Raw genomic sequence first — 19,663 nt, 5'->3', positions numbered from 1 at the left:
GACGCAACTCTCCCTCTGCTCGTCCTCCTCCTCCTCCCGAAAGCTCGTCAAACCATCACCCTCTTGAAACGACTGGAAACATGTCTTCTCTCGCTTCTCTGTCCCCTCTCCCACCTTTACCCTCTGAAACTCTTCTCCAAATCCTCGTTCACCTCTCCCTCCCCGACCTCGCTCGCGCTCTCCGCGTCAACTCGTCCTGGTTCCTCCTCGTTCAACACCACCAGCAGGGCATCTTCAGAAGCATGGCCGTCAGTCATGGATATCTCGAGGAGGAAGAAGGAGAGCTCGAGATGACTTTGGAGCAGTTGGGAGCGAGGGTGGGCTCGTTGAAGGGCGTAGAGAGCTGGAGGGAGGTCTGTGAGTTGGATGAGCTCGACGTCCTCTCAAAGAGGAGGGAGGTGAGAGGTCGAACGAACGAAAGCTCACTTCGCTGTTGTTTTTTCTACGTTGGATCCTCGCAGGCTACAGAAGGAGGACGCTGAATCTCAACTGGTCGACGGCGAACTGTCTCTCAGACTGGAAGTGGAATCCTTCGAGGGATGTTTGGAGACTCAAGTCGGATGGCCAGCAGGGCACGATCATTACCACTGGACGACGTGGTGAGTTCAAGCGGATTCCTTTGCTGAAGCGATACTGATGTCTTTCTGCTGTCGTCTCACTTGGGTAGGTGGGATCACGGTCATCGACGAGAAGACGTCGCAGGTGCTTTGGAGGAAGAACGACGTGAGTCTTTGGCCCCTTTTCTTTCTTCCTTCTTCACGAGACTGATAAGGCCCTCTCACCCACTCTCTTAATTCAGATCCATACTCACGCTCATTGCGAGTTTGGAAACGGATACTTGGTTTTTGATTCTGGAGGTAGGTCGTTCTCTCACTCTGGATCATCTTGCTTCGCTGATTCAGTTCTGTTTCCTTGACTCTGCTATTCGATTTACAGACGGAAATACCCACGAAGTCTTCCGTCGAACTACCGACATGATTCGTGATGGCCAGCTTCCTGATCTTGACGAGCACGAGAACCCGGACGCGTCGTGGAGAGGTCACTTCAGTCCGTACGCCATCCTCCAGAGTCCTGGCGCTATCAGAGCCTACAGGTGCGTAAAGCTCAAGATATACGTCAATCTTCGCTCTGATGTGAGGACTCGATGTTGAACGAGAGCCAGAGCTAATTAATTCTCTTCCTTTCAGATTCGTCTACCCAACCCTTCTCATCGGATCCTTCAACGCTCAAGAAGCGTACCTCTTCGACGTACCCAGCAAGACTCTCGTCGCTACGGTGGATATCTCGAGTCCAGATCTCGATCTCATCAACTGTGAGTCGCGTCGAGCTCGACTCGTTCTCTTTTTCGTTCCTCGAGCTGACCTTCCCTTCCTCCATTCGTCGCACAGACGTCGAGCTCACTCCCTCTCACATCCTCATCCTCGGCCGTCGCTACCTCCACGTTCACTCTCGACAACCTCCTTCCGGTACTACCTTCTCCTCCTCAGCTCAATCCTTCTCCAACCACATCCTAGACTTCCCCTCCCAGCCGTCAGCAGCCGAGTTTTCCCTCGACCTCGCTCTTGACTTCCATCCTGCGACCGTCTTCGGACCCGGTGGTCAGCAGCAAACCTTTGGAGAAGATCTGGAGACTACGGCAGCTCTGATCAAAGCTCGTGAAGAGAAAGGGACTGGAGGGACAGCGGTGAGAAGGACGAGGGTGAGGTCGGCGAGAGCTGTTCTTGTAGAGAGAGGAGAGATGAGTGGGAGGTTGGGATCTGGAGCTGGGAACGAGGTGTTCTCGAATAGGGTGGATTATAACTTCACTGCGTGAGTTCTCACCATCTTTCAGGGGCGTCTCGTTCGCTCTCGTTTCGTCACGACGCGCCCTAGTTCCTCTTTCTTTCTTCGCTGACCTCCATCCACCCCTCTCTACCCCTTCCACTCTCTTCTTCTTCTCTATCGTCTCTTCACCAGCGTCCACGTATCCGGAAACAACCTCGTCCTCACCTCTCTCCTCGGGAAGATCTTCGTCGTCCTCGACTACGCCGCCGTCTTCGAAGACCCTTCCCTCCAGTCCCAGCACACCATCTGTCTCGACGTCGAGGAACCAGTCTACAACCTGGCGTTCGAAGGAGGAAGAGCTGTTTTGACGACGGTGAGTCCTTTCGACGCGATTCTTTCCTCTCCCGTCGTCGAATTGACGTCGAGTGCTGACTCTTCCTTTCCCACCTCTTCTTCTCCTTCTCTCGCACCTTTACTCCCTACAGAAAACCAAAATCCTCCTCCTCAACCTCTCCTCCCTTCCAACCCTCGAGTCTCTCCAGCGTCTTCAGCGGGATCGAGAAAAGGGAACGACGAGGTCGAAACCTCCATTGAAGCTGGAGCTGTACGCGTTCGGAGGAGTAGCTCCTGTGGCTGTGAACGAGGTTAGTGCTGTAGTCGATTCGTACGGAAGCAACATACGAGGAGAAGAGAGAGTGACGACGATCTGACCCTCTGCTGCTCCTCTCGTCTCGACGTCCGCCCTCTTCCCTCCCAACAGATCAGCTCTGTCCAGATGGACGAGCAACGAGTCATGATCTCTTACTACTGCAAAGCGGATCCTTTCGAGGGTAAGCCTTTTCTAGTTCTCCGTCACGCTCGTCTCCTTAATGGAGAAAGAGGGGACGACACGACATTGACGCGTCGTTCGTTCCGGCTCGCTTTTCTTCCTTCGCTCGTTCGAACAGACGGCTTCGCTCCTTTGGATGGTGAGTACCCTAGTGCTGGACATCTTATAGCGTTGCTCGATCGAACTGACCCTCGTTCTTCTCTCGACTGCAGCTCGAATCGGAACGGGTTTCGCCATCAAGATCTTCGATTTTTCTCCTTCTCCGAGCGAACCGACGAGAGCGATGGAGTTGTTGGAGAGGAGGTTGGATCTGGTAGTTAACGTTGGGGAGGATCAAGAGATGGAGTAGTTCGATATGATGGTACGTCCGACTCAGAAGCAGAGAGACGAGGAGGAGGGAGCGAGAGCGAGACGACGAGGAACAACGGAAGAAGGAAGTGACGTTGCTAACCTATCTTCGCCTCGCCTTCCTTAGCATGTACTTTTTGCCCTCTTTTTCGTACAAAACCTGAAAGTCAGCTGCTCTCTTTCTTTCTCCTCCAAACCGCCACCTTCTCCTCCCCTCCTTCTCAAGATGAACCTTCAAGCTCAAGATCCTACAACTCCCACCGTTGGAACCGAGGTTTCTACCTTCTGGTACGTCCTCCTCACTCTATCGCCCACTAGTAGACCACCATTTTTGACCACCTCTCTTCTCTCCTTGATTATCTCAGGTCTCAATACGTCGTCGTCGTCGCACGTCCTCTGTTCTCCTCTCGTTCTCCTCCTTTCACTCTCCCAACTGACTCTCTCTCTCTCTCTCTCTCTCTCTCATTGCTCAGGATCAACCCTTTGGCATCTTCCCTACTACCACCTCTCTCTTCTGGTTCAAAACACTCAATCTCGCTGCCGCAACCGCCGCATCTCTCGGTGAAGACGAGAGAATCCAGCTCTTCATGTGCTACGAGAAGTTTGCAGGAGGACCTCAGAGAACGGCTTTGCTGGGAACCTTGGATGCCCAGGTGAGTCAGAGGAGCAGAAGGAGATGTTTGAGATGTGGAAGGGCAGTGCGAAGGGAGGAAGGACGCGACGTCGAAGACCAAATCGAGGCCGTCGGGACTGCTTGCTGACCTTTTTTCTTCCTTTGTTTCCCTCTTTATGAAGCACCCCACTCTCGATCTCAAATCTATCAAGATCATGACAGGAGAGAGAGTCACCTTCAACGCCGTCAGCTCCTACAGATCTGCTCAACCGACGGCTCAGGCTCTCAGCACGATGGATTCAGGTGTCCTCTCTTCTCTTCCTTTCTCGCTTTGGCTGCCATCTCTTCCCTTTTTTTTCATTCGCTGAGATCTATCTTCTCTTCGACTTTTTCCCTCAGAACCATCTGCGTCTACGGTCAAGCCATGGAGAACTCGTTCATCGAAGGTCTTCTCAAATCGTCCCTCCTCAAGAGATACTGGGCTCACGCCATCCTCGCCGTCTGGGTCGGATTGTGGGTCTGGGAAGGGGTTAACAGCTTCTATACTCTTCTCGCAACGATGGCGAGCATGGCGTTTGGGCTCGTCGTCGTTTGAGGGAGAGTCGAGGACGAGTCGAGGTTGAGATCAGAGGGCGGCGAGCACTTCCAGTTCCAGCTTTTCCTTTATGATGATGATTCCGTTTTCACGACTTCATTGAGAGCAAAAAGATGGTCAGAGAGATCTGTGAGAGCGAAGAGCCGTCATCTCTGGAAAGAAGCAGCAGAAAAGCGAAGGAGCGTCGATTGGGCAGATGCGTCGCGACTGGCGCCTTCAAACCCACTTCCTTTTCCTCCTTTGCTCCCCAGCTTCTATAGCCAGCTTATCTTGAAGAAGGAGAACTTCCCTCTTGCATCGGATGGCTCTCTAAAGAACGCATGCATGATTATGAGACGCGACAAAGAAGAAAGCCCAAATGAAAAGGAAAACGACGACTCGTCTTCAGGAAAGAAACATCATAACCCTGACCCCCGTTCCCTCTCCCTACGAATCTACACATATCTAGTGACCGTTGACGCCGTTGGCCTTGACGGCTCCAGCCAGCCGATCCTCGACCTCGTTGATGGCGACGATGGCGTGAAGAGCGTCGGTGGCTTCGACCCGTCCCTCCTCGAAAGGAAGCAGAGGAAGTCGAGTAACTCCACCGTATCCCCTCCTCTTTTGGAGGGTAGCTTTGGTTCCAGAGATCCCAAGAGGAGCGTAGGCGAAGTCGGCTGAAGGAGACGGGGTCAAAGGAGGACGAAGGTCAGCTCTCGGTCCCTCGTTCTTTCTTCGAAGACGAGGAGATCAGAAAGAAGGGCGTAAGGATATGTTACGTACCTTCCGAAACGAGAGTCTGGAGAGCGAAAGCCTCGGCGTGAACGGCTTGCCAGTTGGGGAGAGCAGGGTCGAGGAGGGAGAGGGAGAGCTTGAAGAGTTTGGAGATCGAGTAAGGATAGAGGTTGGCTGAGAGGGAAAACGAGAGACGAGGTAAAAAAAATCAGCTTCAGTTTTGAGGGGAGAGATGGTAGGACTGGCGCGAGGAGAGGACGAGGACTGACCCAAACCCATGATGGCGCCGTCCGCCTTGGATCCGAGAACGGTAGGAAGGATGAAGTCGGCGAATCCTCCGAGGGTAACGAACCTGGAGATGAAGGGAGGGAGGAGAGACGCGTGAGCTTCTTGTCGAGCCCGGTCGCAGGAGGAACGAGAACTCACTCCTTTCCAGCTCGAGCAGAAACGAACGCTTTGGTCGTGGTGTGACCTGTGATTCGAGTCAACTTCCCTACACCTCCACAGGTGAGCTTGACTCCGACGATGTTCGACGATCCATCAGCGATGGCGTTGATGTCGTTAGAGGTGAGGTCGATTCCTCCAGCAGCTCCAGGGTAGTCTGAGGAGGAGGAAGAAAGACGCGTCGGGTCAGCTTGATCAACTTCTGTTCCTACGCGCGAAGGAAGAAGAACGAACTGTAGATCCTGTTCGACGAAGACGAAAAGGTGGGACAGGTCAGTTTCTCAGTTCGAGAATAGCTCGAAAACGAGGCTGAGAACTAACATGACGGGGATGGGCGAGGATTCTGCGACGTCGACGAAGAACTTGACGAGAGCCTCCTTGGACATGGCACCAGCGAAGTATCTGAGATGCAGCAGATGGGAGAGTAGCTTCAGCTCGAGCTCGGAAGCCGGGAGGAGGAGGAAAATCTCACCCAGAAGCAATCACGATAGCACAATCCGCTCCAGCCTCAGCAGCCTCCTTCGAGAGCTTGATGGTCTCCCTGGTGGATCCAACTCCCGTTCCGGCGATGATAGGAACCTCAGGGAGACCAGCGTCGTCGAGAGCCTTTCGAGCAGAAGTGATAAGGGTGATTCGCTCAGAGGGAGAGAGGTGGTGGGCTTCGCCCATCGAACTTCAAAACGAGAAGTCAGTTTTTGGAGTTGTGCTTCGAGGATCATGAAAAAGACTCACCCAGCGATGACGGGGTAGAGTCCTGAGGAGGGAGAAGAAGTTGAAAGCGGGCAGCCAGGTTAAGAAACAGCGAGCGAGGGGGAGGAACGAAAGAGGGGCGGAAGAGGAGATGGCCGGGGAGGAGGGAGGAATCGAGGAGCTCACCAGCCTTCGCGAGGTAGACGACGTGAGCAACGAAGGTGGGGACATCTGAGCATACACAAGAGAGGATGAGTAGTCAGTCACAAAGTCGAGAAAGAAAAAGTCGACGAGCGAAGTCGGTGCCATCCGGCTCGTCGAAGCAGCGAGGAGGAAGCGTCGAGCTCACCAAGGTCCTCGGAGACAGGTAGGAAGAAGGTAGGGATCGGAGCCCAAACGTTTTGACCAAGAGATCGGACCATGTTGAGGAAGAGAGGAAGAGGGAGAGAAGAACGAGGTGGGTGGGGTCGAGTCGGGATGTGTTGGTTAGGAGGAGGAGAGGAAGGGAGGGAGGAAAGGACGAATGCCTCCCGGAGCGGTTGGGTCCGCTGCTCCGGGAGCCGCCCTTCATTCAAAAGAAAAAATGGAGCTTGGAACCGAGAAGAGTAGTCCAAGATCTGAGGTGTCCTCGAGATGGCATAAAGGAGAGAGAAGGGGGTTCGATCTGACGGGAGAAAGACGCGACGGCGCAAGGAGAGAGAGAGCCGCCGCGTCGTCGAAGACTTCGTTCGTTCCTGACTCCGCTGTCAGTGTCGCCTTCCCTCCTCTGGGTCTCGTGAGATCCTCCTCGACTTCTTCTCAGGGCCGGAGTGATCCTGCAGTTTTATTGAGAGCATGAAGTCAGTCAGGGTGATAATGGAGAAGGGCGGTTCGTTAGGTCCCCGACGTGACTCAAGAGTCGAAGCAAAGCTTCAACACCCTTCAAATCTTTCCAGTCTCAGTTCACCGCTCAGAGGAAAGTGACAAGCCTTTCCTTGTTTGCTCCAAGTTTGCTCGAGAGCAGAGCAAACGGAAAAGTCCAAAATCTAAATCAAGCAGACCACCCTCTCCTCTTCCCTCCGATTCCCCACTTCTCTAGTAAGAAAGCCGTCATCGCTTCATGCAGCTCTCTATAGGCTCCGTACTGAAAGCCAAGAGGAAAGAAGAACAGAGTCAGCGACGACGCGAACGAACAGAGGAACGCGTGAACCAAAATTTCCACGAACCTTGTTCATGCCGTGATTCGAGTCGGTGTAGACTCTCATCTGGAAGCGTCGAACCTTAGCCAAGGTGAGCTTCTCGATGAGGGAGGCAGAATTGGCGAAGTGGACTGAAGGAAGAGAAGGGGACGACGCGTCAGGTTCGACGCTCTCGTCCGTCGAAGAAAGAAAGAAGGATTGAGACGCACCGTTATCATCTCCGGATCCAGCAGCTAGTAAGAAGTCGGCATTGTGGAATCCAGTAGCGTTGTTGACTCCAGAGACAGCGTAACCTGCAGGATTCTCGTCGGGAGTTTTCATGAAGCGCTCAGTGCTGAGGGGAGGAGGAAGACGATCAGTACTGAGCTCGAGCAACTCGAGAGGTAAATAAATGAGTGGTTGAATGGCTCACTAGATGGTGTCGTAGTACCTGAGGGAGAGAGAGAGGAAGAACGCTCGTCAGTTCCGGACGCGTCGAGAGGGAGAATGGCCGAAGAATGAGAAGCAAACTCACCTCCAGTCCGTCACAGGAGCGACAGCGATCCCAAGGGAAAGCACTCCGGAATCGGCTTCGAGACATTTCGCAGTCAGGTCTGCGACAGAAAGAGGAGTCGGCCTTGTCAGCTCGAAAGTCGACCAGTCGTTTCGTTCGACCTCGACGAAGCTCAAACTCACATCCCCCGAAGGACCATCCCCAGATACCGACCCTCCTCTTATCAACGTAGAGCTTGGTGGACGCCCAGGTTCTCGCAACAGCGATCTGATCGATCGCTTCGTACGTTCCGAGCTTGCCTGCAGACGAAAAGAATAGAGATGCGTCAGGAACGAGGTCGCACTGCAGCAACAGGAAGGTTCTCACCTCGGATAGGATCCCTCAGATCTCGGCCCTTGAATCCAGTACCTCTTCCGTCAACGACGAGGATGATGTACTTGAGCTCAGCAGCGAGGAGGGACGCCCAGTTGACTCCGAATCGAACGTCGACGGATTGAGATCCAGGACCTCCATAAGGAGCGAGAAGCACAGGGTACTTGGTCTTTCCACTCTCGTCCATGTTGGGAGGTCGGATTTCCTTGACGTTGAGCTCTGGAGCCAGTTAAGGGAACGAGATCAGTGATCGAAGAGAGGAGAGAAAGAGACGCGACGCACGGTATCCGTCCGAGTCTACGATCTGCTGGTTCGAAACTGGGAGGATGAACTTGTAAATCGTCTCGTTGAGGTTGCTGTTCCCTTCGAGGAGGTAGTCGAACGCTATAGAAGACGAGGAAGCACACGGTCAATGCGAGAACAAAGAGAGGTAAGCAGGAGAACTCACTTTCGTCACCCGTCTTGACCACCTTCTGCTTTGGGACGCCAGGACCTTCATATCCGAGCACGTAGAACCCAGCTTCAGGAGAGAACGAAGCGGAGAAGTATCCAGGACGAGAGGTATCCGTGAGAGGCTTGACGCTCGAAGAGAAGAGGGCGAGGTCGTCGGAGAGGGAAGGAAGAGCAGCAGAGAAGATGTGTCGTTCGATCGAAGGTTGAGCGGCGGTGAAGTAGCTGCAGAGAAAGAAGAGAGTCGGGATCAGTCATGAGCTCGATGAAACAGGAGGGGACAAGCAGCAGAACGTACACGAGCTTCTTCCTCGCGTCGACGGCCAAAATCCCACCAGCGACTTCCCAAGCTCCCGTGGTGATCCATGTCGGTGTGCTGCTATCGGGAGTGAAGTAGGCGATGTGATTGAAGCCTTCCGCGGAGTAGTCGATGTCGAGGTAGCCGTTTCCGTACACGGCGACTGTTTGAGACTGGTTGGAAGGGACATCGAAGAGACGCGTCGCCAGGTCAGTCCATCGCCTCGGAGCTGTTCCTGTACATACGAAATCCGACTCACCTGCTCAATCCAACCCTTCCCACCGTCCAGCTGCCTCACAACCTTCCCTTGCAGAGTACCCTCAACGAGCTCCGCATCGTCGACGTCGAAAAGGACGACGTTCCCCGACGAAGCGCTCCTGTCGCTCTCCTTGACCAAGAGTCGTCGACCGATCCAGGTAACCTCGAAGATGACCTGGTTGGTGATTGGTTTCATATCGGGCCAAGTGAGGTTTTTGGTTGCTTGAGCGGCGAGAGCGGAAGGTGGGTCGAAGGAGGAGGAGAGGAGTTCGCCGAGGGTTTTGAGGGAGAAGAGTCGAAGAGAGACGAGAGGGTTGGGGTATCCAGGTTTGGGATATCTATAGAAGAAGCCACGAGTGAGTCAGCGTCAGAAAAGGGAGGGAAGAGAAGACAAAGGTAAGAGAAGGTGAGCTCACTTCATCACGATCTCCTTCGGGTAAGGTTGAATGGTCCCATCGTCCTTCTCATCGTACAGAGGGAACTCGTAAGTCGGGACCTATGGATGAAGAAAGAGTTCAGCAGAGTATCGAAGCGAAGGGACGTGGCGAAGAGGCTTACCTCAGTCTCGTCCGACCTCAGGAAAGCAATCTCCTCGCCGTTGGGAGAGAACCACAGCGCAAAGTCCGCTCCGAAGACCTCCTCCTCGTAAACCCAGTCGGGGACCCCGTTGAAGACTGATTCGCTTCCGTCTGTAGTGATTCGAACGATCTCGCCGACAGACTCGTTCCCTAGTTCCGACTCAGGAAGGACGTACTGCGAGCGGAGGAAGAGGAATCGACGCGTCAGCACGAGGAGTCCTTCGTCGAGGAGAGACAACTCACGAGATCGTTAGCCTCAACAAAAGCAAGAGCATGCCCGACTGGGGCCCATGTAGCGTAGGCGATGGTAGGAGGGTGGGTGGGAGGAAGAAGAGGGAAGGTTGCGTTGCTGAGGAGGGAGTGGATGTAGAAGTTTGCGTGGCTCGAGTGACGCCATTGCTGAACGCGTCCGGTTTGGAGGAGAATAAACTTCATGTCGGGAGATCTGTGAGGAGAATACTTATAGTAAAGATGAGCTCTAGGCGACGAGAGAAAGGATGAAAGGAGGGGAACGCGACGAACAAGGTCCAAGAGGTCCATTCGATCTTCCTGCCGTCCGAATCGACAATGAGGGTTCCGTTGAGCAGGCTGAGAGGCAAGAGGAGTGTGAAGGGTCAGCTACGGTTGTCTCGCTCGAAAGAACGGGAGGAAGAGGCTCACATCTGCGTCGAGTTCGCATCGTTCACGTCTTCGAGGAGGACGTTCCCGTCCGACTCCGTGCTGAAGATCCCATCGCCCGCTGAGAAACCCACCGAAACCATGCTCAGCTCAAAAATCAAGAGCTTCTAACTCCAACACTCTACATCAGACTCACCTTCCTTCACCCAGCTCACACCTAAAACGCCAAAGATCGAAGCGCAGAGGTCAGCTTCGAGCTCACCTCCCTGCTTCCTTCCCTCCTTCTTCCCTCGCCGTGCTCGTGACTCACCCTTCCTCTGCACAGAAAACGTCCCGTTCATGACATGATCCATCGTGATATGTTGACGCAGCTTCGAAGCTTTGGCTTTGCTCTTTGGGTTTGCCCAACCCAACGCAGCGAGGGTTCCAACGATCCCAGCAAAGAAGATGAGGCAGATCATCACGAGATACGGTCGACGACGACGAGGTTTCGACTAGCACACCAGAGAGGATTAGGGTCAGCATGGATCCCGATCGCTAGGTGGGTTTCAGAGATGGTGCGAGGGACAGAAGGGAGCGAGCTCGAAGACTGACCTTGTTCGACCTCCTTCCTCCTCCAGCCTCAACAGCTCTCCAACCTCTTGTTCCATTGCTACCCCCACTCTCCATCGCACCCTCCTGAACGAATCGATCTACCTCCTCTTTCTCATCTTCGTCCTTGTACGATCCTGATGAGCTAGGGAGGGAGGTGTTGGAACCAAAGAGGATGGGAGGATGAGGAGGAAGGGGGAAGCGAAGCGAGGTCGATCCTCCTTCTTGATGGGTGGGAGAGTCTTCAGCTTCGAGAAGCTCGCTTGTATCGGAAGGTTCTTGAGCTAGGTGAGAGTAAGGGGAGGGAGCCATTCCGTCGGTCTCCTGGGAAGTAAAGGGAAGAAAGATGCAGTTGAAGGTCAAGTTGAGCTCGAAGCTCGAACGCACACGAGGTCGTCCGCACACAGCCGAAGGCGAGCGAGGACATGGCATATCTCGAGGTAAGAAGATCGAGAAGGTCTTCAGACAGACATTGATGGCTATCTCAACTCGTTCTTTCCAAAGAAACGAAACGCTGAAGTCGCGATTCCAGCAACGAGATCTCCTCTTTTCAGCCTCACTCACGCGTCTCCGCTCTTCGTTCCTCTCCCAACTCTCCCCAATCTCAACTCTAAAGCAAGCAGAACATGAAGGTATATAAAAAGAGATCCAAACGAACGAAGGAAACTCTGGAGGGTACGTAGAAATCTCAACGAACTCAAAACGATCAAAGGCAAACTACCTCGCCAACGGCACTCCCAACCCTCCTCCAGCACTCCCAGCAGCCATCAACCCGCCCAGCGTCCTCTGCAGATCGCTCCACTCCGACTCTCTAGGCACAGCAGCCTCCCCTACGTCGTAGACGTAGACCGTTCCGTCCGACGATCCGAGAGCGACTCGACGACCGTCCTTCTTGTCCCAGGCGAGTTTGTTGAGTGCTTTGGAAGAGGGAGTTTGGACGGAGAGGGTTGGGACCTGAGGAAGAACCGAACGAAGAAGAAGGTGGGTTAGTGGTGAGACGGAGAAAGGAAGGAGAGAAGGAAGGAGAGAAGAAAGAGAGAGGAAGGACGCGACTCACCTCGGTATCGACGTTCAAGTTCCAAAGGTCAAACTTCCCCGTCCCATCAACCGATCCAAACACCGCCGGATTCACAGGATGCCACTTCACATCGTACACGTAATCCGTCGCCTCCTCGAACGAATGAACCGGTTTCACGTTCGTCGTCCCAGCCAGGTTCGTCGTCGTTCCTCCCGCTCCTCCTCCTCCCACTGCACTCCCTGCACTCCCTCCTCCACCCCCTCCTCCTGATCCATTTGCTCCACTAGCATTGTTCCCACCCTTCGCTCTCCACAGCTTCACCGTCCAATCCACTGAGCACGTCAAGAACAGATCCGAGAAGTCGACGCTTCCGACCAACGGATGGAAGTGCAAGCCCGTCACAGGTCCCGAGTGACCTTTGTAGATATCCTGCTGGTTGAGACCTGCTTTGGCTCCAGCTCGATCGTACCGGTTGGCGTGGTAGACGTTGCCTTCCTCGGTTCCGACCCAAAAGGTGGTGGTTTCGTTGTCGGGGAAGTCCAAGGTGGTGATGGAAACCTCGTCGGTTTTGACGTGGGAGGAGGAGTGTTGGAGGTTGAGAGTTTCCTGGAGGAACGAGGGAAGAAGGAGGAGAGTCAGCGTCGGGAGGTAGAATGAAAGACGAGACGCGTCCAAGTCGAAAACGAAAAGCGAGAGAGAGAGACAAACTCACCTGAGGCTGAGCCAACATATCCGCCAACCAACTACAAACCATCCCGTCCGTACTGCTCGTGATCAAGTTGTGAGCGTTCTGAGTTCCGACCATCTTCATCGCGTAGACGGGGTAGGTGTGACCTGCTGCCGAGAGAGGAGTCTTGAGAACGGGAAGGTGTTTGGCTCGAGTGTCCCAAAGCAGGATTTGACCCGAGTAGGTTCCTCCGAAGATGAGGTTGGAGTGGAAGGGTGAGAAGGAGACGGAGAGGACGTCGGTCTGAAGAAAAGGGAGAGGTGTGAGTTGGAGGAACGAGGAGGGAGGGCGAGGGAAGGATGAGACGAACTTGAGAATGGAAGATAAACTCCGGACGATCTACGAGATGCTGGTTCCAGACGCAGACGAGACCATCGGGATCGTTGACGGCTGCTGGGTTCTTGTTGTAGGAGGCGATGCTGAGTTCAGGGTACTGGGACGCGTCGAGCATCTCGAGGTCAGCTTCGTTCGTTCTTCTCTCGCTCTCTCTCGTCAAACTTCTAGAGAAACAGCCTCACCTTTGGCGACCAGTCCACGGCAGTAACGGATCGTCCCTTCGTCCACCGCTCATCCGAGAACGAACAAACGAGCTTGATCGTCTTCCCTTCCTCCTCGTCGCTGCAACGAATCCAGAACGAAACCGACGCGTCTCGAATCAGCATCTCTCCTTCTTCTTCGCCACGAGAAAACAACGGAGAATGCGACTCACAGATTCCCATCAGCTCCCAACGTGTAATCCCTGATGTAATCGTACCCATCGCTCAATGCCCTCTGAACGATCTTGGAGGACGACTCAACGAACTCGAGGAACTCCGGTGCCGACTCAATCTGAGTTCGTTGGTCCTCCGTCAGCTCTGGGTTCCCACGATCGTATCGAAGAGAAAGGGAAGTCAGCACTCCTTCATTCTCATGCTTTCTCTTCTTCCCACAGGATCATCAGCGTCGAGACTCACCTCTCACCCTCTCCTCCTCCACCTCCTTCTCCAACCTCTTCCGTTCCTCCTCAATCTCCTCATCGAGCTTCCTCTTCTCCTCCTCGAACTCCTCCTTGATCCTTTTCCTCATCTCCTCCTCCGTCTCCCTCGTAGACGTCCCAAACCCAGTCCCGGTGCTCGTGCTCGTGGTTGTTGTGCGACGGGGATGGGAGGAGGAGAAAGGGTCGTCGGATTCAGAGTCGGAGGAGGAAGGGTGGTAGGTCGTTTGAACAGATTTGGTGTAGGTGAGTTTGGGCTAAGAGAGAGGGGAAGAGGTGGAAGATGTTGGTAAGAAAAAGGGCGAGGGAGCGAAGGGAGGGAGGGAGGGAGGGAGGAGGTGCGTGTGTGAGCTCGAGCTCGAACGACAACTCACCTTTGGAGGAAGCTCGTACATCTCTGTCTGGACGTCGATGAGATCTGGAAGTCCCGGTCGGAAGGGTGAGATCCTACAGCATCCCCGAAAACCAAAACAAAGACGTCTTCGGATCAGCTTCCACTACTACACGCGAGCTCTGTCCAAAGCTCAAACAACCTGGCGTTCCAAACTCACCCATGGTCTCCTGCTCCTTCTCCCTCTCTCTCTCTACTCGCTCTCGGTGTTGCTCCATGTATCGAGGGCAGGAAGGTCGAGTTTCCGTAGGCTGGTGTTGAAGGTGCTGAGGAGTGAGGGGAGAGAGCTTCTGTTGGTGGATAGGAGCCTGAAGCTGAGGAGGCAGCGGAGGTTGCTGATGGACCGAGAAGGGAAGCTACGAGGGTGTCGACTTCACGGCGAGAGGAGGAGGAGCGAGAGGGGGAGCCGGCGACGGGGGGCTGGGAGATGAAAACATGAGAAGTCGAGGGATGAGCTCAGGGAGAGATGGGTTGAGAATGGAGGGAAGGAGGAGGAACAGGAGGGTGAGCTGAACTTACTTCTCCTGCTCTCTTCTTCTGTTCAGTGAGCAGAGCAGATTTACGCTCTTCTCGAGCTTCTCTAGCTTGACGGAGAGCTAATAGCTTGCTCTTCTTGGCTTCAATCTCGAGTCGTCGGGCATCCTGGAGGGTAGAAAGGGAAGGAGGGAGGGAGGAGGGAAGGGAAAGAGAGTCGCGATGAGCTCGAGTCTTCCGTCGCTGCAGCTTCTTCTCCTCGACGGGACGAGTGACTCACCTGCATATCTGCTACTGGTGACGTCTGAACTGTCTTCTGCTCAGTTTCGTTGTTGATGGTTGGGAGCTCAAGAAGGGAAGGGAAGGAGGGTCGAGCTCAACTTCCCGACGCAGCAGTCAACTTTCGTTCAAGCTCACCTTCCTTCCTTACCTCCTTCCCTCCAAACGGCCAGCAATGTCAACTCCTCAACCCACCCCTTCTACATCCTCCTCATCCGCAGCAGCACCTCCACCTGCAGCCGGAGGCAAACGACTCAACTACCGACAACAACTCGCTGAAACGTACAAGAACTCCCTGCCCATCGTCCCTCCTTCCCTTCCTCCTCCTCCTCCTCCTCTGCCCACTACAGTCCTCGCGGCTCTCTCCCAAACTTACTTCAACGGGAACAAGCAGGATCTCAAAGGGAAAGCTGTCCAAGAGATTGATAATCCCAAATGTGTAGGGATCTGGGATAGTTTCACGGGGAGTGTTTGGGTGAAAGGGAAGAGGGATGGAGAGATTCTCTGGACGAGAGGGAATTTCGGGAAGGGGAGTTTGAGTAGGAGTGAACCTAGTTGGTGGAAGAGGACCGTGAGAGAGTTGACAGGGTTGGGGAATGGTCAGTACCAGTGCTACATCGAAGGTTTGGAGGAGGGAGGGGAGGAAGGAAGCGTCGATTTTGGTGAGCTTCGTTTCGTTTTTCCTGACTCGACCTCCCTCCTTTCCACCCCTTTTTGCCGCACCATCAGTCCTCTCCTCGGAAGAAATCACTGCCCTCCGTCGTCAAGAACGTAAGGACTTCAAGATCGCTCGAGCAGCAGCCGCCGTCGCTACCGTCGAAGCTCAAGAACGAGCTCTGCTCGCTTCCCAAGCTGCAGCCCTCCTCTCCTCCTCCTCCGAAACCATCTCCACCACCTTTCAACCCGACGAAGTGATCATGCCCAAACGACCAGGAAATGCCATCTACCAGGTCCCAGCTTCCGAGTCCAACAAGACGGACGCTCAGCTCAACGCGGAGGAGCAGGAGAAAAGGAGGTTGAGGATCGAGGAGGAGACGGAGGATCTGGAACATATGCAGTTGACTCCAGAGGAGGTTTGGTTCTTGGCTTGGGGGTTGGATTGCTTGATCGTTCTTGATGCGAAGACGGTGAGTAGCTCAAACTTCGTCGTGTCTCTTCTCGCTCGGAGGAGCTCGCTTTCTCGACGAACGCGTCGCTCAACTCTCCTTCCCTCCCTCCCTCCTCCTCTAGAAAACCCCCATCCCCCTCCCAACTCTCTTCCACCTCCTAACCTGCCCCATCCTCACCCCAACCCCCTCCCTCGGCCTCCTCCAGCCCTCCTTTCCCGCTCCCCGACCCGACAACCCCCTCCTCGTCAATTACGCCGTCTACCACCACTACCGCTCCCTCGGCTGGGTCGTCAAGCCTGGAATCAAGTTTTGCGTGGACTGGCTGCTTTACAAGCGGGGGGTTGTGTTCTCGCATGCTGAGTGAGTCGACTTCGGGACTGTAAACGGTGGGAAGAAAGAGGAGAGCTGACTCGACGCGTTTTCTTTTGCGTTCGATTTTTGTTAGGTTCGCCGTATGTGTGATCCCAACGTATTCGAACCCTCTGGATTATGAGACGTCGCCTCATAGGGAGGAACTGGCGAACGTGGAGAGGATGAACTGGGCTTGGTTCAGCACGATCAATCGAGTGAATTCGCAGGTCAAGAAGGTGAGTCCACCCCTTCCTCTTTGCTTCTTGCTTCTCGCTCTCAAGCGTCCCTTCCTCAAAGTGAACCGAAGCTCATCATGCACTTCCTTTCGCTCTTTCGTTTCGCAGACCCTCGTTCTGTGCTACATCACGATCCCTTCGTGTTCCGACGACGAACCTGCGTTCTGCGGAGGAGACCCGGAGAGTTGGAGTCGGTTTGAGATCAGGGAGGTGGTGCTGAGGAGGTTTGTACCTAGTAGGATGAGGGATTGATGGGTTGTGTTCTTGTATCTGTGTTGAAGTTGAGGGCGGGGAGGGAAAGAGAAAGAGAGAGAGAGCAAGAGAACAAGGCGACGACGCGTCCGCCTTTCGGCGTGTCGACCTTCTTCTCCAGCTCGCTCGATAGATTCCTCGGCAGCTGCATCCAATCATCACCCCTACAAAAGAACGTCTATGCGGCTGTAACCATTCCCATCTCCGCACTGATCCAAACCCTCCTCTAGTCTAAGCAGTCGCCTCTCCAACAACCGCCTCGCTAAGCTGGAGGAGTATCCTCGGGAATCGCGTTGCTCCAGTCCGGGTAGGTCTTCTCGAGATCGTCCGGGTGGAGCTTGAGCTCGTCGAGGATAGGGAAGATCAAAGTGTTAAGGAGTTTGTAGCCCTGGAAGAGACAAAACGGCAGCGAGATCAGACGCGTCGAGCAAGTCACAGAGGGAAAGAGGACGAACCTCGGGAGTAAGATGCAACCCATCGAGAAGAAGATCGTCTAGGTTGTTCGAAGAGTCGGATCGGTAGGTTTCCATTGCCTTTGAGCGAGATGAGCAGAGAGCAAAGGAAGAGAAAGGGGAGAGAGATCAGCCGAACAAAGGAAGGAGGAACGTTGCGCCGAGAATTCGTTTGCTGGCGGAGACGAAAGAGAGAAACGAGCGAGCTCACCTTCCAAAGATCTACGAGCCTAGCTTTCCCTCCGAGTTCAGCGACGAGATCCCTGCATGCCTGAGCGTACCGAGCGGTGTTGGCTTCACTTCGGTCGTCGACGGCGAGACCTCGTTCGGCGGACCAGCGGTGAGGTTGAATGATGGGAGGGGTCTGAAGAAAAAGGGAGGAGGGTGAGCTCGAGAGAAGAGAGAGAGGTAGATACACAGTCTGGTACTGACGATGACGAGGACTGGGACGGAAGAGGGAACGAGGGAGATGATCTCTTTGAGGTTGGCGACGTAGGCGTCGAGAGGGATGGATTGACGAGAGGGGGTGTTGAAAAGGACTGTACGAACGAGCAAACACATAAGGAAATTCAGCTGGACCTTCTCGTGAGAAGAAAAGCTCTTCTAGAGCTCACCAGCGTCGTTGGCACCCAGGAAGATCGTCCAGGCGGCGATTTCCAGACCTCCAGACTTCCCAGCTTCAGCGAAGATCTCCTTCGCGATAGGCAGCACCATTGCGGTGTTGTAGCCACTGAAACCTCTATTGACGACATCTAGCTTCCTGATGTATCGATCTAGAAAGGGGAGGGCAACGGGGTCGAGAAAGAGAGCAGGGCCGGAGGGAAGCGAGGTCAGGACTTAGTTTCGCCGAGGGCATGAGCTCGAGCTGCAAACTCACCAGAAAGAACAGTCGTCAGTCCATGCTGAACGTTCGAGAACTCCGTGATCGAGTCTCCGAGGAGGACGATCGCCTAGAGGGAGGAGGGAAGAAGGGGGGAGAAGGGGGAGGGGAGGAGAGCGGAGGTCACCTCCGTCAGCGATGAATTCAAGGAGCTCGTTCGCTCGACCTCTGCTACACAAAGCGACATCTGAGCTCATCAGAAACATAGAGAGATGCTGACCTTGTGTTTGGAGAGCGAGATGGACATCTGTGTAAAAAAAGTGAGGATCTGGGAGCTGGTTGTTTGGGGAGAAGGAGCATCTCCGTCTTTCGAGCCCTCTTCCGTTTGAGCTCACCCTTCCTTCCTTCCTCCCCTCCAACCACAACAATGTCAACTTCCCAACAACCCGAAGAGCTCTACGCCGTCGCTGGTAAGTAGCGCCTAGCCCCAGATCGAGTTGCTAGGACCATCAAGCTGACCTTCGTTTCTTCCTTCCCACCAGATTGTGAGCTCGTCCTTCCCTCCTCTTCCTTCCCTTCCTTTTCGATGGATCTCAGCTTGACTCCCTTCGTCTTCGTCCCTTCTTCTCAGTCTGCTTGATTCCTATGGGTCTCGAGGTTCCATCTGTGAGCTTCCGTCCTTTTAAAAGCTCAAGTCAATGCAGTTCCGAAGGAGGACGAGACGAGGAGGAATCGAAGCTGACGTCGATACAACTCTCCCCTTCTCCCCTCTTGTAGGTCGGACCTCAAATCGCTGAGTGTCAAAGGATCCTCGAGAAGTCGGGTCTTACTTTCCACATGCACGGGTGAGCATTTCTTTGTCTGTGCGAGCTCGAGATCCTCCCTCCCAGCGAGAAGCTGACCATCTCCTCCTCCTCCCTTCTCGAAGTTACGGAACCAACCTCGGTTCGTCTCATCTTTCCTCGTTCTTCTGGTCAAGTGCTAACCCTACTCTTTTTCCTTTGCTCCAGAGGGACCCTGGTCTGCTGTCACGAAGGCTATTGGCGATTGCCATGCTGCCGTTCACGCTGTTCGTTCTTCATCGCTCGCTCTCGCCCTTCTTTCTCTCATCGCGATATCCTGAACGACATAACTCTGACCAAATCCTTCTTCTTCCCTCTTATTTCCAGATGGGCACTCCTCGAATCGCAACCGATATCCGAATTGGAACAAGAACGGACAAGACGATCGCGACGGGACAGGGCAACCTTGGGAAGATCGCTCGAGTCGAGGAGATCTTGGGCAAGGACAAGGCTTGATGAGGTGCGAATATTGATGCTGAAACGTTCTGTGAGCTCGCGGTACTGCAAAGGGAGAGCCAGGTCGGGTTCGAGGAAGAGTTCGACCTTGACTGACTATGCGACGCGATGCCATGAATGGCCTTTAGAGCTTCCACTCTTCCAGCTTTGTAAAAATCATCCGCTTTAGATCTGCTTTTAGTAGGCGGGAAATGAACCCCATAGGAACAGCTCGCTTCACAGGAGAGCAAGGTCGACGCGTCGAGCGGACCCTTCAACGAGTCCTCCCCACTCTCTCTTCTCCTTCGTCTTACACTTTGTCGACGCGTCGAGAAGTGAACCGGAACTCGTCGCTGTCTGGGTTTGTAAGTCCTCAATCATAGCTCCAGTGACAATTTCGTGGAGAAAGAGAAGGTCGTCAAAGGAGGCGAGGAAGATCGGAGGTTCCCCTCGTTTTCGAAGATTTTCACG

General features: G+C 54.2%; 7 protein-coding genes across 7 annotated transcripts; 3 read left to right on the top strand and 4 right to left on the bottom strand.

The window, feature by feature from the left end:
* Window positions 1-16: 16 nt before the first annotated feature.
* BDY24DRAFT_401523 (F-box protein) lies at window positions 17-3,086 on the top strand. Its single transcript, XM_076642107.1, has 13 exons — window positions 17-357; window positions 462-599; window positions 668-723; window positions 800-857; window positions 937-1,093; window positions 1,188-1,312; window positions 1,389-1,809; window positions 1,957-2,137; window positions 2,250-2,408; window positions 2,525-2,594; window positions 2,712-2,732; window positions 2,806-2,954; window positions 3,069-3,086. Exons 1-12 carry the CDS (start codon window positions 81-83, stop codon window positions 2,940-2,942), a joined length of 1,800 nt encoding a protein of 599 aa, XP_076493091.1. The 5' UTR covers window positions 17-80; the 3' UTR covers window positions 2,943-2,954; window positions 3,069-3,086.
* Window positions 3,087-4,459: 1,373 nt separating this feature from the next.
* Window positions 4,460-6,493, bottom strand: BDY24DRAFT_355448 (dihydrodipicolinate synthase family protein). Its single transcript, XM_076637785.1, has 10 exons — window positions 6,347-6,493; window positions 6,184-6,228; window positions 6,040-6,061; window positions 5,780-5,980; window positions 5,629-5,709; window positions 5,542-5,549; window positions 5,290-5,464; window positions 5,133-5,215; window positions 4,912-5,037; window positions 4,460-4,805 (listed from the first exon to the last, which is right to left on the bottom strand). The coding sequence occupies exons 1-10, from the start codon at window positions 6,417-6,419 to the stop codon at window positions 4,594-4,596; spliced, it is 1,026 nt and encodes a 341-aa protein (XP_076493090.1). The 5' UTR covers window positions 6,420-6,493; the 3' UTR covers window positions 4,460-4,593.
* A 349-nt stretch (window positions 6,494-6,842) lies between these two features.
* On the bottom strand, window positions 6,843-11,187 carry BDY24DRAFT_401519 (S9 family peptidase). The gene is made up of 19 exons (XM_076642106.1): window positions 10,837-11,187; window positions 10,553-10,736; window positions 10,439-10,459; window positions 10,285-10,363; window positions 10,147-10,212; window positions 9,868-10,069; window positions 9,605-9,799; window positions 9,463-9,542; window positions 9,048-9,384; window positions 8,789-8,961; window positions 8,489-8,715; window positions 8,323-8,424; window positions 8,035-8,259; window positions 7,851-7,967; window positions 7,690-7,768; window positions 7,588-7,605; window positions 7,385-7,509; window positions 7,203-7,306; window positions 6,843-7,120 (listed from the first exon to the last, which is right to left on the bottom strand). Exons 1-19 carry the CDS (start codon window positions 11,143-11,145, stop codon window positions 7,028-7,030), a joined length of 2,736 nt encoding a protein of 911 aa, XP_076493089.1. The 5' UTR covers window positions 11,146-11,187; the 3' UTR covers window positions 6,843-7,027.
* A 257-nt stretch (window positions 11,188-11,444) lies between these two features.
* Window positions 11,445-14,764, bottom strand: BDY24DRAFT_401517 (WD40 repeat domain-containing protein). Its single transcript, XM_076642105.1, has 11 exons — window positions 14,697-14,764; window positions 14,462-14,584; window positions 14,103-14,362; window positions 13,926-13,998; window positions 13,532-13,808; window positions 13,288-13,432; window positions 13,097-13,196; window positions 12,889-13,011; window positions 12,564-12,821; window positions 11,891-12,457; window positions 11,445-11,787 (listed from the first exon to the last, which is right to left on the bottom strand). The coding sequence occupies exons 1-11, from the start codon at window positions 14,700-14,702 to the stop codon at window positions 11,551-11,553; spliced, it is 2,169 nt and encodes a 722-aa protein (XP_076493088.1). The 5' UTR covers window positions 14,703-14,764; the 3' UTR covers window positions 11,445-11,550.
* Window positions 14,765-14,842: 78 nt separating this feature from the next.
* Window positions 14,843-16,660, top strand: SEN2 (tRNA splicing endonuclease subunit SEN2). The gene is made up of 5 exons (XM_076642104.1): window positions 14,843-15,294; window positions 15,425-15,822; window positions 15,926-16,164; window positions 16,250-16,391; window positions 16,500-16,660. Exons 1-5 carry the CDS (start codon window positions 14,871-14,873, stop codon window positions 16,641-16,643), a joined length of 1,347 nt encoding a protein of 448 aa, XP_076493087.1. The 5' UTR covers window positions 14,843-14,870; the 3' UTR covers window positions 16,644-16,660.
* Window positions 16,661-16,777: 117 nt separating this feature from the next.
* On the bottom strand, window positions 16,778-18,273 carry BDY24DRAFT_401515 (SGNH/GDSL hydrolase family protein). Its single transcript, XM_076642103.1, has 7 exons — window positions 18,196-18,273; window positions 17,973-18,045; window positions 17,710-17,868; window positions 17,528-17,634; window positions 17,307-17,459; window positions 17,099-17,176; window positions 16,778-17,031 (listed from the first exon to the last, which is right to left on the bottom strand). The coding sequence occupies exons 1-7, from the start codon at window positions 18,220-18,222 to the stop codon at window positions 16,906-16,908; spliced, it is 723 nt and encodes a 240-aa protein (XP_076493086.1). The 5' UTR covers window positions 18,223-18,273; the 3' UTR covers window positions 16,778-16,905.
* Window positions 18,201-19,352, top strand: ECM15 (Ecm15p). The gene is made up of 7 exons (XM_076642102.1): window positions 18,201-18,222; window positions 18,311-18,385; window positions 18,547-18,581; window positions 18,693-18,760; window positions 18,844-18,860; window positions 18,926-18,984; window positions 19,085-19,352. The coding sequence occupies exons 2-7, from the start codon at window positions 18,343-18,345 to the stop codon at window positions 19,211-19,213; spliced, it is 351 nt and encodes a 116-aa protein (XP_076493085.1). The 5' UTR covers window positions 18,201-18,222; window positions 18,311-18,342; the 3' UTR covers window positions 19,214-19,352.
* The last annotated feature ends 311 nt before the right edge of the window (window positions 19,353-19,663 follow it).

The sequence above is a fragment of the Mrakia frigida genome, assembly GCF_051309035.1.
Source record: "Mrakia frigida strain ATCC 22029 unplaced genomic scaffold BDY24scaffold_38, whole genome shotgun sequence".
NCBI lineage: Eukaryota > Fungi > Basidiomycota > Tremellomycetes > Cystofilobasidiales > Mrakiaceae > Mrakia > Mrakia frigida.
This window is presented reverse-complemented; position numbering and strand designations above follow the sequence as displayed.

What these genes read in the sequence shown, in the direction of transcription:
- BDY24DRAFT_401515 (XM_076642103.1), bottom strand. Translation starts at nt 18,222, where the DNA reads ATGTCCATCTCGCTCTCCAAACACAAG. An exon ending in ACTGACGACTGTTCTTTCTG is followed by an intron (nt 17,869 to 17,972) that starts GTGAGTTTGCAG and finishes TCCCCTTTCTAG; the next exon opens with ATCGATACATCAGGAAGCTA. An exon ending in GGCTCGTAGATCTTTGGAAG is followed by an intron (nt 17,177 to 17,306) that starts GTGAGCTCGCTC and finishes TCTCGCTCAAAG; the next exon opens with GCAATGGAAACCTACCGATC.
- ECM15 (XM_076642102.1), top strand. Translation starts at nt 18,343, where the DNA reads ATGTCAACTTCCCAACAACCCGAAGAGCTCTACGCCGTCGCTG. An exon ending in TGGGTCTCGAGGTTCCATCT is followed by an intron (nt 18,582 to 18,692) that starts GTGAGCTTCCGT and finishes CCCCTCTTGTAG; the next exon opens with GTCGGACCTCAAATCGCTGA. An exon ending in GCCATGCTGCCGTTCACGCT is followed by an intron (nt 18,985 to 19,084) that starts GTTCGTTCTTCA and finishes TCTTATTTCCAG; the next exon opens with ATGGGCACTCCTCGAATCGC.
- BDY24DRAFT_401517 (XM_076642105.1), bottom strand. An exon ending in AGAAGAAGAGAGCAGGAGAA is followed by an intron (nt 14,363 to 14,461) that starts GTAAGTTCAGCT and finishes TTCATCTCCCAG; the next exon opens with CCCCCCGTCGCCGGCTCCCC. An exon ending in GGAGGAGGAGAGGGTGAGAG is followed by an intron (nt 13,433 to 13,531) that starts GTGAGTCTCGAC and finishes GTGGGAACCCAG; the next exon opens with AGCTGACGGAGGACCAACGA.
- SEN2 (XM_076642104.1), top strand. Translation starts at nt 14,871, where the DNA reads ATGTCAACTCCTCAACCCACCCCTTCTACATCCTCCTCATCCGCAGCA. An exon ending in GTTGACAGGGTTGGGGAATG is followed by an intron (nt 15,295 to 15,424) that starts GTCAGTACCAGT and finishes CCGCACCATCAG; the next exon opens with TCCTCTCCTCGGAAGAAATC. An exon ending in TGAATTCGCAGGTCAAGAAG is followed by an intron (nt 16,392 to 16,499) that starts GTGAGTCCACCC and finishes TTCGTTTCGCAG; the next exon opens with ACCCTCGTTCTGTGCTACAT.
- BDY24DRAFT_355448 (XM_076637785.1), bottom strand. Translation starts at nt 6,419, where the DNA reads ATGGTCCGATCTCTTGGTCAAAACGTTTGGGCTCCGATCCCTACCTTC. An exon ending in CTCTACCCCGTCATCGCTGG is followed by an intron (nt 5,981 to 6,039) that starts GTGAGTCTTTTT and finishes CTCGTTTTGAAG; the next exon opens with TTCGATGGGCGAAGCCCACC. An exon ending in CGGCGCCATCATGGGTTTGG is followed by an intron (nt 5,038 to 5,132) that starts GTCAGTCCTCGT and finishes TTTCCCTCTCAG; the next exon opens with CCAACCTCTATCCTTACTCG.
- BDY24DRAFT_401523 (XM_076642107.1), top strand. Translation starts at nt 81, where the DNA reads ATGTCTTCTCTCGCTTCTCTGTCCCCTCTCCCACCTTTACCCTCTGAA. An exon ending in TGCTTTGGAGGAAGAACGAC is followed by an intron (nt 724 to 799) that starts GTGAGTCTTTGG and finishes CTCTTAATTCAG; the next exon opens with ATCCATACTCACGCTCATTG. An exon ending in CAAAGCGGATCCTTTCGAGG is followed by an intron (nt 2,595 to 2,711) that starts GTAAGCCTTTTC and finishes TCGTTCGAACAG; the next exon opens with ACGGCTTCGCTCCTTTGGAT.
- BDY24DRAFT_401519 (XM_076642106.1), bottom strand. Translation starts at nt 11,145, where the DNA reads ATGGCTCCCTCCCCTTACTCTCACCTAGCTCAAGAACCTTCCGATACA. An exon ending in GATGCGAACTCGACGCAGAT is followed by an intron (nt 10,213 to 10,284) that starts GTGAGCCTCTTC and finishes CTTGCCTCTCAG; the next exon opens with CCTGCTCAACGGAACCCTCA. An exon ending in TTGTTGAGGCTAACGATCTC is followed by an intron (nt 9,800 to 9,867) that starts GTGAGTTGTCTC and finishes CTCCGCTCGCAG; the next exon opens with TACGTCCTTCCTGAGTCGGA.